This window comes from Ochlerotatus camptorhynchus, unplaced genomic scaffold, assembly GCF_037179485.1.
Source record: "Ochlerotatus camptorhynchus isolate MF236.1 unplaced genomic scaffold, CSIRO-AGI_Acam_v1.1 ptg000646l, whole genome shotgun sequence".
Classification (NCBI taxonomy): domain Eukaryota; kingdom Metazoa; phylum Arthropoda; class Insecta; order Diptera; family Culicidae; genus Ochlerotatus; species Ochlerotatus camptorhynchus.
Genome location: NW_027041125.1, coordinates 124,016 through 140,747, shown reverse-complemented (window position 1 = coordinate 140,747; position 16,732 = coordinate 124,016). Strand labels below are relative to the sequence as shown.

The following is a 16,732-nucleotide window of genomic DNA, read 5'->3' as shown; positions in this document are numbered from 1 at the left end:
ACAAGCAGATAATTCTGCCCGGCTATTGAGTATGGTATGCCAATCTGGGAGAGTTGTGCTCAGTGCCACCTCTTAAAGCTTCAGAGGATCCAAAACAAGATCCTCAGAATGATCCTTAACAGTCCACCGCGAACTCGTAATTCTGAGATTCACCACCTGGCCGGTCTTCAAACACTCGAGGAGCAAAAGACTTCCACGCTGGAAAGGTTCAGAGTCACCTGTCTGCGATCAAACCACCAGATCATTCGTGATTTGGCAACCTAGCTTAAGTAGTTAGGTGCTCAAGTAGGTAGGATATCAATTTTTTAAATTCAATCCAAAACAATCCCACAAAGGGTATCCTGTAAATTAGCGCTAAACGCAATCATCACATTAGAATAACCAATTAACTAGAACAAAGATGAAGAGCCAAAGGCTAACCAATTGAAATGTTAAATCAAATGTTGAAACGTAAAAACCCAGAAAATAAACGTAAATTTTACTACTATGGCGTATTAAGCTGAATATGTAAAATGAATGAAATATTGACTAGTGTATGGGAAAATATAACTTTAAAATATTGGCAAACATGAGCGGAGTTAGGCGCCGCGCAAAATATGGCACTTCACGGTAATTAATATGCTTTTTTGCTGTGTACTCAACAGTCTACTCACGTTGAGTTATTAACACGAAACTAATATCACTATTCTGCATGTAGCTCAACTACATATAGCCACCCTATTAGTTCTCATGAACTTCACATTCATCCTTATCAATGGAATTCGTATAGACAGAGACATAAACAGTGTGTGTGTACACATAACATATCGCTTATCGACAGGTTCTTAGTGGCAGTTACTGTCTCTCTTTCGACAGTATACATTCATACTTTGTGCAAGCATATTCTATCAGTGAAGCATTAATTCGGAATTTTAATCACCCTGGCCCCTCGAAATCGTTGGACTTGCTCAATAGTAGATCAACTATCAGCACTAGTAATGGCGACGATCCCAGTATATTCACCCGTAAGTGCAACGATTGATCGAGGATATCTTTTGATCATACTCAAAGTAATTGTCGTTTTGTTTTCCAGATGGTTCCCTTTTTGGGTCTCATTCCGGGTGGCATTCGTCATGGTTCTATGGTGCGCATCAAAGGCATCATCAACAATCACGGAGAACGGTGAGATAGGGTTATTATAAACTTCAGATTTCAGAATTGTTGAATTAGAACGTAAAAAACTTAATAATTGAGAGTTGCGCGATGATTCATGTAAAATTTTCGCAAAATGGGACTTTTCTTACTGATTTTTTGCGTTTTTATCATAAGTGCCTCGCTTATCTTAGGCTAGTGTGATAACGTATCAATGTGTTGATATCTTCATTGCACTCACATATTGACAACTGTTTCGTTCGTTTGGTTCGACCGTCTTTACAATACAGGTGTCAGATCAATATACAAACGGGAGCCGCGTTGAATCCACGTGATGACGTCACGCTGCACATTAGTATTCGCCCCAATGAGGCAGTGATCGTGCGCAACACGCTGCAAAACCAGGTGTGGGGCGCTGAGGAACGCTACGGAGGTTGTCCGATCAACTATGGCCAGTCGTTCGACGTATTGGTGCTGGTCGAGGTGAATCAGTACAAGATCGCAATCAACGGCACTCACTTCTGTGTGTTCAATCATCGTCAGTCGGTGCATTCGGCCAGATACGTTTCGATCAGTGGCAGTTGTGTGATCCATTCGATTACGACGGAAATGGACACGACCGGATCCTCCGGGCCACCGTATCCCGGAACTGCTTCGGGTAAGTGGAGTTTTGATTTGTTCTATGGAGAAAAAAAAATAAGTTTTGTAGTTTGCACTGCGCATCGCTTGTCGAGCGCAATAAACATGTTGAGCCTTGAACTTGATGAATCACCACGCGCAGTGTTGCAGTTCTCCATAATAGTATAGACACAGTGTAATTAAGTTGGTGCTGCAAGCAGTGTGCATCACCGCCCTACATAATAATCTTGTATAGCAGCTTTGAAATCAGTTTTATATCTTCATGTAAAACACAATTTCTGTTACATTCAGTTAATGTTAGGAGGGATATGGGATTTTCATATGACTATCAATGTTGTTCTACAATCACATTGCACGATGTTTTACAATCAAAATATTCACGATGTTGTCTTTTTTTGTGGCAATTTTATTTAACAGTTAATACAGCACATTGCACACATTATAGTGCGACGAAAAGTACGGGAACTCTAATAAAAGTACGCTTTTACGTTGAATCGTTTGCTGTCTTCGGCGCACTTATTCCTTGGCTCATAATAGCCTGTTTGTAAAACATGTTCGGATATAATCGATTTATGATGTGCATTGGCAAGCCTTTTGGTGGTCAATAGTCAGGTTCAGCGCTGCAAATGATGGGACGCCGAGGGCCCCATGGAGGTTCTACTTGGCCTCGCAATAGTTTGTCAGCAGCAAATAACAGGGACCTAGAACTAGATATAATGAGATGCAGCTCTCGCAGGACTTCTTCTGGCTTAGTGAATTCGATGAGGAACTAGAAATCGTATCTTGATGGGTCTGGTTTTGTCCTAAGAAGAAGAGGAGATAAGATAACTGGCTTATGATGGTATGTGATGTGTTCTTCTTCTCTTGCGGAAACGACTGTGCAAAAACTATTAAGGCTGTGAACCATTTGCCGAGTTAAATTTAACTCGTGGTTAAAAGTGACATTTCGAAAGTTATTTCTTATGTTCGAAAATCCCCGTGCTGTCGATCGACCGGTTTTCGAGCCACGGTCGTCAAAATTTAACTTCTTGTCTGTCAGAAGTAACCACGCTCGGATAGCAGGGTTAATCGATAACTTTTCATCTGTCAAATTTTAACCAAAAGTTAAAATAATCCACCAAATGGTTCAGAGCCTAAATAGTTAGTTTCATTATGGGCGACGCAATCGACTGTCAAAATACAAGAAAATAGATTCCCTGTGTAAAACTTCTCCAAACATTTTTATTAACGAATTTCCATGTGAAATTCCACATGATTTTCATGTGACCACACATAAACAGAATCCACCCAGAAGCACAAATGAAATTTATGAGTCAAATGAATAGTATGTGTGGTTTTTAAGTGTACACATATTGTGTCCGACACGTATATAACATTTGTTGATCACATTGCAGAAATTCATGTGTGGGACGACACATAAAAGCAATCTTTGAAATTATATTAGTGTACGTTCGCCCGACCAATCAGGCACTGGTTCGCGTTTGACAGAAATTTGGTTCATAAAAGTCCCCTATTGTCTCTTCTTCCGCTTATGGTTTGACCAGATCATCAAGCGATTATAGAAAGAAAAAAAAAAACGTAACGTTCGATCACACGCACAGCCTAATCTTTTCCTCAAGATGAGTTTAGCATTCAAGTCAAAACTTGGAATGGTTCTCCGAATTATTTTGCATTTCTGCTTTAATTATTTGGAGATAAAATTGTAATCCTGAAAACTCCCAGAGAAGTTTTCTCCCAGAACTTTTTAGAAACTATCCTCAGAATTCAATTTATTTTTTTGTTTGAATTGCCTTGGAGTTCTTTGGGGGTATTGAGGTAAATGCATATTCGTAATCTGCATTCAAAATGGAACCGAAATCCAAAATTTCACAAATTTCGGTACACTGGAACTACTTTAAGGTGATTCCTTGTAGAGTTCACAAATGGCCGCTACGTAGGCTATATATGCACTTCTACCACCGACAAACCGACATGAAACTTAAACCTAACTCTTGATCGAGAATCCATAACAGCGGATTCAAATGTGCAGCGAACCCATCTGTCAAAACCATAGAAGTTTTTTTATCTAGATAAAAATAATTAGACACGAACCAACTCATACATTTTGCATGCGTGTTCGTGGCTAGGATACACATTTTCGCGTAGATGTCAGTTTTGTGCTTTGATCAGAAATTTGATGGTACTTTGTATAGTCATTCATGTCGGTTTGTCGGTGCTTCTACTTCGGATTTTCAATTACACAAATCTCGGAAATCAGTGCCCCATTTCATTTGAAACGTGGAGTAACAATTTAAATGTTGCTAGTGTCGTAGAAGCTGATATTTGTGCACTTAAAATTTCGAAGTGGCTACGAGAATAAGGATGTCACAGCGAATCACCTTAAACAAGTGCGATTACATTAGCAAAAAATCGCTATTTTAACGCCCCTCGATGGGAGTTTGTATAGGATCTTACTGTCAATTTGTTAGTTAAGGGGGATTTCCGGTTCAATTGACCTAAACTTTGGATTTTTTTTTCCAGGAAACTGGTAAGAGTTAGAGACCTGAGTTTTTTGTCAAATCTTTATTCATTCTTGCTCTACAGCTGGGAATTTTTTCAAGTCCAAAAATCCAAAATGGCGTCCAATATGGCGGCTGCCCGGCGGGTACTTCCCAAAACTGCGAGCAGCCTAGAGGTCGCAAATCGTCACCTAGAAAGAAAATCGGCTCAGTTTCTTGAAGAGTATAGTTCAGAGAATGGAACACGCAGAAAAAAGTTTTTTAATTTCAATTATATTATGTATTAAAAACAACAACAAAAATTATCATTCCCCGGCTAATAACTTTTTTTATTGAATTCAACAATAAATCTTTATTGTTCGGACATAAAATATTGTTGTTTTCAAAAGCTGTCAAAAACGCAATCAAAAATATATTTTGTTGAATTTACAATATTTATTTTCAAACAGACAAAATCTTTTTTTAATCAAAAAAAAAATTTAAGTTGCTACCAACAATAACTTTCTTTGATTAAAAAAAAAAATTGCTGCGAATAACAATTTGTTTTTTTTGGCTTAAATATTTTAATTTTTAATTTTAGCAGTTTTTCTTTTCAAGAAATAATTTTAAATAAATTGAAAAATTGTTTTTGATTTATTTTTTTATTTATTAACAAACGAGTGTACAAATAGTAATTCAATAGGTTTATCCATTATACAAAAATTACAAAACCGGAAGTATGACCTTTCATTAACGGTATGTAAATTAATAGCTTCCGTTTCGAAACGGGCAATGTTTGAAACCAATGTAGGATCCTGTGATTTATAAACCTCAAAAGATTGCAAATGTTCGTCAAAATAACGACATTGCATGCTACGGCAAACTAATATTAGATTATTGTTTTTGTCTATCATTATACAGTCCAGCTCAAACATATTGATAATATTACAATGTTTTACATATAAAATAGTACCTTTGCTGAATTTCGATCCCTGTTTCATGAAACTGTCTAAAAATTGTACTGAAATATCAAGTAAACGTATTTTTTCTGTCACAAATAATTGAAAATCATTATTGGAAGGAGGTGGCGGCAAGATTTTAGATTTGCTGAAATCTATTCGTGGGGTAATAAAAGCGTTGTTGTAAACGTTGAGTGCAAATTTATACCCCGCCTTTATTCTCAAAGATTTACATAGATTCGTTTTGTTGTTATTTACCCTGCTGTACTGTTTGGCATCTCGGTGTTTACCTTCTCCTCTCATTGCCCATTGATGACGAGGTGTACCCGAATGTAGTACAAAAGATGCGTAGTGGACGATATTGTGATGTTTAGGTTTTAATGTATCATCAAATAGTTGTTGATATTGCGTGTGATGAATATCAACTAACGTTCTCAATGTGTCTAATAATGTTGGATGTATTTCACGTAACATTAAAATATGGCAAATTTTCAAAAGACTGCAAAAATATAACCAAACAGCATCATCTTTCGGGATCAACATACCAATTATTAGTGGAAAAAATGTTATTATTGTTTTGATTTCACTGGCAGTCATTTTTACTTTACTTTTAAGTATGTTCGTGTCTTTGATGTCATTTGGTATGTTCGATGAGTTCAAACTTCCGAAAACGAAAACGTTCTTCCTACAGTTAAGTTCATCAAGAGTAAAAAATGTTTTCACTTTGATGAAATAGTTTAAGCAATGAGCCAGCCCGTATACGCAAACGCCTTCCCATAGGTCGTGCATTAAGTCAAAATAAACATTTAAAACAACGTGGTATGATGGAATCTGATTGAAAACACTGTTCTTATGAATACCAGTGTTTGAAACATCATTTTGTTGCAAATCACGTTCGTAACCGTCAATCGTCCTGAAACTTTGTTCGTATTCTGTACTATCCTTTTCACGTTGTTCACGGTTACGTTTGCACATTCTGCAATAAAAATTTGCTCTAGCCGATTCAACCAAATCCAGAATTCCTGAGATACCTAGATTATCGCCCGTTATAAATCCTATCATGAAATGAACAGTGATAATTGCGCTATTGTGAGTTATTTTTAGGCCATTCACTTCTAAATCGATTAACAGTTCTACTAGGTTACTGAATAAATCTTCATTTTCGTATTCTTTTCTGTCTACCGATAAAATAAATCCTGCCACTAAGATGTTAGCTAATTTGGCCAGAATAAAACCTGGCAGACAAGGAATGTAGTAATATATACCTAATATAGACGTACGAGCCGCATGTGGAGAAACTGTGTCCGTAGTGGTGAAATCATCGAAGAACAAGTTAAGCGGTATGACGATTTTAGAATAAATGTTGGCTCTCCTCTGCTGCCATATGGTACCATCAATAAGACTGCGAATATAACCATCTTGTGACGGTGTGAGATTTTCAAGAATTGTCTCGAAAACGAGCGGCGATTCTAAATACTTTCTAAGTTGAAACTTTAGCGGCATAAGGATTCCTAAAATGTAAATACATTGAGTTAGCAATATATTTAAATTATTTGTTATATTGTTTATATTTACCAGTAATAGGATCGCTATCCATTCCTTGCTCGTTGTTAACGATTCCAGGACGTAACTCATTACTTATCACGAACTCTCTTGGGAATGCATACAAGTCGGCTGATTTTAAACTTTCTATGAATTTGTATTCCGTGTCCGTTCCGTCAAACATTTCAAACATTTTTCTAAATATACTTTGGCCTTCCACAGATAGTAGGCCGGCGATTTGCATCGTGTTGACAACTTCTTCGAATGGCTTGAGTATTTTTTGTTGTACGTCATGTTGAATTTCAAATACTGTTTTTCTCGGTAACACATTGATGTCCAACCATTTGAGGTTAAAACCGATACTCAGATTGCGCATTTGAGTCTCGATAGCCTTAATATCAATGATACTAGAATCATCATGAACATCAAGGGTAGGTGTTTCGATATCAAATTCTGAAACGTCGTTGCTGTTGCGACGACTGTTTGGTTGCGATGGTTGTGCTTCGTTGCGTTCGGATTTAGTTGTACAGCATTCGTTCCTGTCTTCATGAATTTCACCCACATTTATGTTTCTGTGATCGTTTTTATTGCCCAAGTGTTGTTTTAAATGTCTGAAAAATGATGCTCGAACATTGTAACTACGAGTACAGCTCTCATAATTACATGTGTATATGTTGATTTGTTGGTGTTGCCTTTTTAAATGGTCATACAATCGGTCGATAGAATTAGTTGTCCACGAGCATCGTTTTACTATGCACAAAATCATTGTGATGACCGATTCTTTCGTATAGCTGCACACAGTGTAGAAATAGTAGCCTTGTCGCTAACAGGATCAAAGTCAAACAGGAATGTAGAAAGCAAGTCCCATACTGCTGATGAGTGTCGCGGGTGATCAATATTGTATGCTTTGAATATTTTCATGCAAATGTCAAGAGCCTTCAGAAAATTGGGTAGCTTATAGGAAACAACATTGTTCCACACAAGAAAGCCAACAGGGTTCTTGAAATCTCCGTGAACCAGTATAAAAGGAGTTGTCTCGATCCCTCTCTCGCGACTTCTATCGAATAGTCCACCAAGTGTTTCGTTCAATTCCGACAGATCGTTGATATGAATCACCACACTTTGACGTGTTTCGAGGATTGATGGTTTCCACCGTCGTTTTCCAGAACAAGTTAGATGAGGACTTGGCAGAATATGTGACAACAATGATACGATGACGAAATTGCGAGTATCTGTGTACAAACACGTTATTAAAAATTAAGTCATGATTAAGTCATTTTGCCTTCATACCTGATGATAAATCCTCACTATCAAGCAAAGACAGAAGATATTTTCCATCAACATCTGTTACCTCAATATCCAATATCGAACGAATACCTTCAACAAATGCTGACCAACGATCGAACAGAAGTGTCTCCTTTGCTGGGAACTTATGCAAAAAATCAATCTGGACTAATTGATACCCTTGATGATTCCTCAATGTTGGATACTCAGCCAAGATCGAGGAACTGGTCCAACTGGATTTTTTTGAAAGTTCGAACGATCTTAGCCTGCTGGTTGCTTTCCACTTTTGCTTCACTTCTTCCCACTCGTCTTGGTTGTGTACGAACCAGGCTTTGGTTTGTTGATATTCTTAAACTGTCAAATAATGTAACGTTAGCTAATTATTTTTATTGGCAATAATATTATCAGTCTACCTTGCTGTTCCGAAACTATCTTCTCCGCTTCAAAAGGCTTCACACCGGATGTTGACGGTTGCTGCAAGTCATCCTGATTATCTTCAATTGGTTCTCTGTAGTTAATATTCCTGTCGTATAGTCGTCCTTTAGCCTGTTTTCGAAGTTTGATTTTTCGACCCGCACCGTTTTTGATGAATGTAGGCTGGTACCATCCGTCCTAGTTAAGAATATTAATTTAGTCTTCAATTAAGTTAGTCTTTCCAACTATAATTGACACTTATTTCGGGGGGTATTTTAAAAATCGATTTATGTCCGTTTGGAAGCTTTACAATCATCGAAGAAAAGTAAATTACCTCTGGCTCTCCTGGAAATTGCTTTCCTAGCTCGGATGCTCTGTCCCGTAGCTCAGATGGGGTTAATTTTCCAAATCGATCCTTGAACTCATCAACAACGATGTGAGTGATGGTCCTCTTATCAGCTCTTGATAAAAATGTCTGTGTTTGGTATTTTTGAAGGATGGCTCGACCTTTTGATGACGCGTTAAGCAAGTAATTTGCGTTGCAACGTTCTCGAGTAAGATTTTCTGCTGTAAAAACTCTTTTTACCAGCTGCGATGAAGCCGCGGTGCTGTCCGATGGTTGGTTTGACGATAGCGACGGTAATCCCTTTGGTAATAATTGAAAGTCTGAATTGTTGTCATAAAACATATTTTTTCGTACAATCTTACCTGTCCGTTTCTCCAAGCGTTCAATCCATATATGCACTTCGTCCGTTCAGCAAGAAATGGCGGTGGTATTAATTCTTCGATTTCCTTGCGTTCGACAATTTTCAACGTTTCCACCGAGGGGGACGACTCTATCTACGATGCAAAAAAGATTGTGTTTTGCTGTGGCTAGCTGGGCGCACGCTGAGTAGATAGAAAGAAGGTTGATGACGATTCTGAAGATTTCCTGCAAAAAATTGATGAGCGGTGCAAGTAGATGCGACAAATGAAAGAAGATTGTTCGAAGATTGATTCGCTAGTGTGAGATTTGTTGACCATCTAAACTTGAGATTTAGATGTGTCGCCCCCCTCGGTTTCCACGGTGTATTGATTTGCTGGAATTGAGAAAAAATCGTTAAAACACGTATTAAAATGCAAATACTGAATTCCTTACCAAGAAAGCAATTGACAACTTGTTCCGAGAGTTCAAAACTCAGCAATAAATCGACTAGCGCGTCATTTACTTCTTCCACTTCCTCAAAAAGAACTTCTTCCGACGAGTCCATTTTGCGTTTTAAATAAAGCCTAGAAATGGCGACAGGGAAGCCGAGCATGCGCAAGCATTGAAAACACACACATACACTGACAAAATGAGCCTGTGTATGTTTTGGAAAAGTGTTGCTTTTAAATTAACAATATATTTTTTAAAAGTAGTTAAAATAATATCTGAAGACAAAAATATATTTTATTGAATCTACAATATATTTGTTTTAAGAATTTGCAATGAAAACAACAAAAAAAAATTTTGAAGCTACAAAATATAAATATTGAATTTGAAAAAAGTTATATTTGACATTGCAAAATATTTCAATAATATTTTTTTTTTGGTTCAATAAGGTCAATTTTCTCTGCGTGAATGAACTAGAATCTTTGAAAAATCTCAAAATTTGACAAAATGGCGGGCATTTGAAAAAAAGTCATTTACCTAGTTACCGCCATTTTGTCAAATTTTTAGATTTTTCAAAGATTCTAGTTCATTCCATTCTCTGAACTATACTCTTCAAGAAACTGAGCCGATTTTCTTTCTAGGTGACGATTTGCGACCTCTAGGCTGCTCGCAGTTTTGGAAAGTACCTGCCGGGCAGCCGCCATTTTGGATTTTGGGACTTGAAAAAATTCCCAGTTGTAGAGCAAGAATGAATAAAGATTTGACAAAAAACTCAGGTCTCTAACTCTTACCAGTTCCCTGGAAAAAAAATCCAAAGTTTAGGTCAATTGAACCGGAAATCCCCCTTAAGTGTCAAATAGTGAAGCTATTATTTTGCTTTAAGGTGAATCGCTGTGACATCCTTATTCTCGGAACAACTTCGAAACTTTAATTGCACAAATATCAGCTTCTACGACACGTGCAATATTCAAATTGTTACTCCACGTTTGCTGCACTGCAGCATACATGAAGTAGCAATTTCAGGTGAGATTTGTGTAATTGAAAATTCGAAGTGGAAGTGCATGCATAGCTTACGTAGTGGCCATTTGTGGACTCTACAAGGAATCACCTTAAATCACAAAAAATGTAGTTGTGCTCAGAAAACGAAGCTGTTTCAGATGATGTATGAAAAACGATAAATTTTTCTAAACTAAATTAATCAATTATCCTTAGAATTCTCTTCCAAAATTTCCTCAGAACTCCTTAGATGAGTTAACTCCTTTGCAGTTTCATCAAAATTTCCTTTGAATCCTATTCAGGGTTTCTATGAATTCTACTCGGAACTAGAAAAAGCAGATTTCACTTATGTCGTTTTCGTTTTTAAGGTGTAGCTACACCGGTGCTACACTGCCGTACACCGAAATAATTTAGGGTGTAGATGATACACCTTTGTTTACAAACAAACGTTGTTGAGCAGTCAAAGACTCGCGCTTATTCCTGCTTACACTACACCGGTGCTACACCGCAAAAACGAAAACGACATTAATGTTTTCATCACAATTCTTCTGAGAACTCTCTTGGAAAAAGTTCCTTTAAAATTCCCATCATAGTCTTTATTAAGTGAGACATTTTGTACAATTTTTAATCTTGATTATTTTTTATACATAACAATGATTTTGGAAATGAGCAATGTCCGACATCACGAATATTATCTTCGTCCCAGATTGTAGAGAATATTTCAAGCTGAACATTGCATTAGGTCCTAAGTAACATACATATACATATACGATACATTTAAGGATAATTTATTTAAAGAGATACGTCTGCTTGGCTTTGCTAATATGTAAGGACTTTGCATAAAACACCCCTTGGGCGAATCAAATATGACGTCGACTCTTGAGGGGAGGGAGGGGGTCCCAGAATTCCCTAAGATTCCCGGTTTTCCAGGTAGTAGACACCCTGCATTACCTATAACACATATGCCGCGGATATACTTGCATGACAATTTATGAACATGAGCATTATTTGTATAATAAATTATGAGCAAATCCAAAAACTATACAAGTGTGAGCATAATTTATTATACGACCCCGGCGTAGTGGTTAACATCCATACCTCTCACGCCAAAGTCACGAGTTCAAATCTCACCCCCGGACAAGTCACGAATGACCCAAGAGTGTTAAAGTGACTGTAATAATATAAAAAAAAAAAAAAAATATACAAAAAATGCTCATGATCATAGTTGGTCATACAAGTGTATCCACGGCATATGTATCACAGACAAACAGACGTAACTCTTTGAAAAAGTTTTTCTTGAAAACATAGTCCCCCTTATTCTGCGAGTCACGTGACTCTCTGTCACCGGTGAGGTGACAATTGTCACCTCGTGTGAGATGACTCTCCATGTAAATCAAATGGAGAGTCACCTCACACGAGGTGACTATTGTCACCTCACCGGTGAGAGAGAGTCACGTGACTCGCAGAATAGGGGGAGCATCTTAAAACATATGACCTCAGTAACGACATCTCTCGGGCTTCTCGCGGAAAACAAGCTTGCTCGCTAGCTCGCAAACAATATTGCATAAAATTTCTATAGAATGTATAGAAACGTCAAAGTGATCCGATGCCAGCGCTGCGGCGAGTAGTTCGCGGAACTGATAATATTAATATCAACCGTTAAATCGATGATCGAAGATACACAATGAAGAGTTACGTCTGTTTGTCTGTGTATGTATAATAGGTAATGTAGGGTGTCTAATACCTGGAAAACCGGGAATCCTCAGGGAATTCTGGGACCCCCTCCCTCCACTCAAGAGTCGACGTCATATTTGATTCGCCCAAGGGGCGTTTTATGCAAAGTCCTTACATATTAGCAAAGCCAAGCAGACGTATCTCTTTAAATAAATTATCCTTAAATGTATCGTCATGGAACTCACTAACGACATCTCGCGAGCTCTTCGCGGAAACTAGCTTGCTTGCCAAGTCTCAAACAATGTTGCATACAAGTTCGACAGAATGTATGGAAACGTCAAAGTGATCCGATGCCAGCGCTGTGGTGGCGGATTCGCGCAAATAATAATATTTAAATTGAACTTTAAATGCATGTACGACGATTAAGAATTACGTCTGTTTGTCTGCGATATTAACATACTGAAATTGAATGATTATTTTTCTGTTTTAGTTCACCCGCCACCATACACACCACCGTCCTACCCACCGTATTCGTCCGGAAGCCACATTGGTTTCGTACCAGTGGCACCACCGATGCCACCACCACCGCCGTACACTCCAACCCCAGGTTATCCCATTGGCAACACCGGCTCATATCCAGGTAGAATCAGACGTACTCTGTTCATGAAACTATTCTAGTACGTCAGAAAATAACACACAAACACAACAAATACAACCGCAACCAAGCACCCTAGGTACTTGAAGCGATATGACGAATCAAATGAGATTGATTTACAATCAGGCCTATTCTGCAAATTGTTGATTTGCACGCAAAGTCACACGACTCGCAGAATAGCCCTGAATGTGATCATGTGAATATTTTACCACTGCGTGCTCACTAGCCACGGATGCGATCATGTCGCATTGTTTTTGGTGACCTGTAAAATATTCACATCAGCTTTGCATGCAATTTCGAACGATTTTGCAAAACAACTAACGTTAATTTTCGATCACTTCTTCTGTTTCCGGCTTAGGAGCTCCTCCTCATATCCCACCATACGGAGGCTATCCGCATCAACCAGGTTATCCTGCTGCAACACCTTACTCGGTATTTACTGAAGAACTAAAAGCCAAACTAGAGAAAATGTAATCCTAACACTAACCTAACCCACACTTTTGTAATATCTTCTAAACACTTGTGTATATGAATCACTAAACTGTTAATATATCTGGTATTCAAAATTTGAAGAAGCACGTTATTCTCAAAATTCTTACATGGTGGAGGTATTGATTTCGAAAAAAGGCATGCAATATGAAGCCGCTTCCTGCTATGGTCGTGTTTGTCTAAATTGCTTTTTATGTGTACTGTCCAGCCACCCCAGCCTACGGCCCCGTCGTCATCGATGACCAGTACTATCCAAGCTAATCCGACGGCGCCCGTGAGTCAACCGAAAACTGTAAAGGATTCCGTCATCACTGGAGTCCAGCAGACGAAAAACTTCCTACATGATGCCATCTATGGCAAAACAACGACCGCTCCTTCCTATCCCCAACAACCACCGATGCAGCATGTCCCTATTAGCCAACCGGCCTACCCGCCACAAACAGTTGCTTATCCATCCCAACAGGTAGGTCCATCAGCTTTCCGAATCCTCCGAAAGTCTTTTCTCAAAACGCCAAATCATTTCAATAGACCTACGGAGCATATTACCCATCGGCGCCATATCCACCACTGCCAACTGGGCCGCAACATTATAATAGCCCTCAGAAACCATCGGGTGGGCTGCTATCGTCCGGTGCTGGGATTGCAACGGCGGCTTTAGCGTTCGGAGCTGCCGCTGCTGTGCTGCATAAGCTTCCTGTACGTGACGTCAAAAAGGATAAGGCTTCCAAGTTTGCCTGAGCTTGTAATTTGTTTTTATAGTTAACTATAAATGCTTGGGGAAACATTTCTTCGCCTACGCTTGAATCTCAAAACCAGGGTGAAGAAATCGACCCTTAGCTTATCAAATGTGTACGATTTGTTCTGTATCTGTTCACAGAAAAAGGCCAAAAAGTCCAAAAAGTCCAAAAAATTGATGAAGTATGCAGCCGGAGCTGGAGTGCTCGGTCTCGGTGGTTATGCAATCGGGAAAGGGCTTAGACGACGTGGCAGCAGCAGTAGTAGTAGCAGCAGCAGCAGTAGTGATAGTGATTGAGGTCACGTGCACACACTGATGTACCAACAAATATAATTTAGTTGAAATTGTTATTAGAATAAATTACCTATTGAAAATTATTCAAAACCATTTGTGTGAAACAGAAATTCAAACGACCAAACTATACCATTCTCATTCATCACATATCACAAGCGGTTCCATAGTGTAGCGGTTATCACGTCTGCTTTACACGCAGAAGGTCTCCAGTTCGATCCTGGATGGAACCAGAAGTATTTTTTGTATGGAACACCAAGCGTTGCCTTAGGGTTAATGTCCTTAATATTGGGCCCAATTCGAAGGAAAGCAATTTTTAGAATTGGAAAATAGCAACATAATCAGGTAGATCTCTATCATTTGGTATAGTTTGTTTGCGAGATTGAGTTTTTATTCGCGAGAAATCGGCAATTACTCTCAAATCTCGAGTCACAGATTGTTTAAAGGAAGTGAAGAATATGAGATTTTAATCGATGGGCCCAATCTTCAGATCCATAGGCCAACATGACAGCCATTTTCCCTATATTGATCAAGTAATAAAAAAAAATAAAGCCCATTTGAGATTCTTTCCCAATGCGAAACTGCACCTTGTTGGATTTCAATTTGTTTATTCTCCTACGCAAAATTCTGCCTCTCTACTGTAAGCATAAATCAAGTTGTTTGGTCTATTTTGATTGGCAGCTGGTCACCCCATCTACTAACCCTCGCACATCGGTAGAGGTTCCTGGAAAGAAAAGCGTACTCATTCACAAAATTGTACCGCCAAAGCCTACCCTAACAACGCACTCACTTTCCGTGTTTGGAAGCAGTGAAGATTATCTCCTGCAGCTGCCCACTCTCAGTGCACATACGGCAAATCGAATGCTTCGAACGGACAAGGGTCGGCCTTATCAAGCGGGGATAACTACTCTGTTCACTGGGTTTGCCCTTTTTAAATACAATGTATGAATACAGGAATTTGGAAGCTTCACTCGTCTTTCCCAGCGGTAGCGGATTGTAACTCAACTCGAAATTGCACGGAGTTCCATCATCCAGCTTCATTCGGGGACACTGCTGATGATGAGGACACTAGAAATTCATTTTTAATTATTATTTTCCAACCCTCACTCAACAATCTCATTCCTACCGGAGAAAATATGTGATACTCGATTTCGCTGCTCTGAAGCTTCTTCAGTAGAAACTCCCTAGCTTCCTCGATCAACGAGAATCCAGCATAGGAACCCTGCTCCACCAGCACCAGATAGCCGTCGCATTTGTTCCACAAGTTCTCGATCACCTCCAAACGATTCTTTTTCGAGGGAAGCTCAAACAGCGAAAACGCACTCAACACAATGTCGTACTTGTTGTGCGATGCCGGAAGAAACTGCCTGTAGAACACATTTCGCAAACTCATGCCCTTATTGAGTTGTCCTCCGCAGAGAATCAGCTCAGCCAGCTCGTTCATATCAGCGGAAGCATCTATTGACACATACTCAAATATATGCTCCTTCCACAAGTTGGACACTGCCCACGTACCGGTTCCCACACCGGAACCGAAATCGATAAAACTTCGCGGCTTGAATTGCGCGTCACGTTTCTTGATCTCATCGAATATCCTAATCAGAACCGCATATTCAGCGGCTGCTCTTCCTAGCAGGTACTGCAGACTCTTGAACTCATCGTAATTGATCGGCTTCCAGGCGTAAATTTGCTGTTTTGCTCGTTTCTTTGCTTGTGCTTCAATCGCCTTATTGATGTAGATCACCTGTTCTTCTGCTGCAAATTTCCCGGTTGTAATCAATCAGGCAATTTAAATGCACATATAATACTCACACATGGTTGTCACGTCAAGCTTGGTCTTGAAATCGTCCCCAACGGAGTGCCGCAAATCGTTGATCTTTTTTCTGAGCTCATCATGCTCCAAAGGTGCCTTGCGCGATCGTAGGAAGTTGTCCAGCTTGATGCCCTCCGCTAGCAGGGCCTTTACTGGATGATCCTTACAACTTCTGAGTATGGAATTTATCAACGGTTCCGGTACGCTGGTACAACCGGTCGTTAACCGGCCTTCGTGATGTCTTGGTTTGAACTGTCCAGCTTCCAGTGCATGATCGGTAGATTCATTTAACGTTACCGCCGGTTTACTTTTAGATGCCGTGCAAAATGCCCGCTGGAAGTTTGTCTGCAGAATTTTAGTTGTTGTTAAAATACAATGTTTTAAGCAAAATCCTACCTTGAAGTAACAATATATCGATTTATTTCTAGCAAATGTTACGAAGTTTGCCATTATCGTGGGCAAAATTTTGATTCGTCCTGAAGCGCTTCACAATGAGTTTC

At 39.1% G+C, this 16,732-nt stretch overlaps 2 protein-coding genes, 1 non-coding gene and 1 pseudogene across 3 annotated transcripts; 2 read left to right on the top strand and 2 right to left on the bottom strand.

The window, feature by feature from the left end:
* Positions 1 to 820: 820 nt before the first annotated feature.
* Positions 821 to 14,501, top strand: LOC135714437 (galectin-9-like). The gene is made up of 8 exons (XM_065237815.1): positions 821 to 1,004; positions 1,073 to 1,161; positions 1,422 to 1,789; positions 12,739 to 12,888; positions 13,262 to 13,335; positions 13,601 to 13,855; positions 13,921 to 14,088; positions 14,270 to 14,501. The coding sequence occupies exons 1-8, from the start codon at positions 978 to 980 to the stop codon at positions 14,423 to 14,425; spliced, it is 1,287 nt and encodes a 428-aa protein (XP_065093887.1). The 5' UTR covers positions 821 to 977; the 3' UTR covers positions 14,426 to 14,501.
* On the bottom strand, positions 7,486 to 9,736 carry LOC135714449 (uncharacterized; annotated as a pseudogene).
* Positions 14,502 to 14,579: 78 nt separating the features above from the next.
* TRNAV-UAC (transfer RNA valine (anticodon UAC)) lies at positions 14,580 to 14,652 on the top strand. The gene has a single exon. It is a non-coding gene; the product is annotated as a tRNA-Val (tRNA).
* Positions 14,653 to 15,016: 364 nt separating this feature from the next.
* Positions 15,017 to 16,700, bottom strand: LOC135714455 (methyltransferase-like protein 17, mitochondrial). Its single transcript, XM_065237837.1, has 5 exons — positions 16,629 to 16,700; positions 16,232 to 16,565; positions 15,546 to 16,174; positions 15,210 to 15,487; positions 15,017 to 15,143 (listed from the first exon to the last, which is right to left on the bottom strand). The coding sequence occupies exons 1-5, from the start codon at positions 16,680 to 16,682 to the stop codon at positions 15,071 to 15,073; spliced, it is 1,368 nt and encodes a 455-aa protein (XP_065093909.1). The 5' UTR covers positions 16,683 to 16,700; the 3' UTR covers positions 15,017 to 15,070.
* Between the last annotated feature and the right edge of the window lie 32 nt (positions 16,701 to 16,732).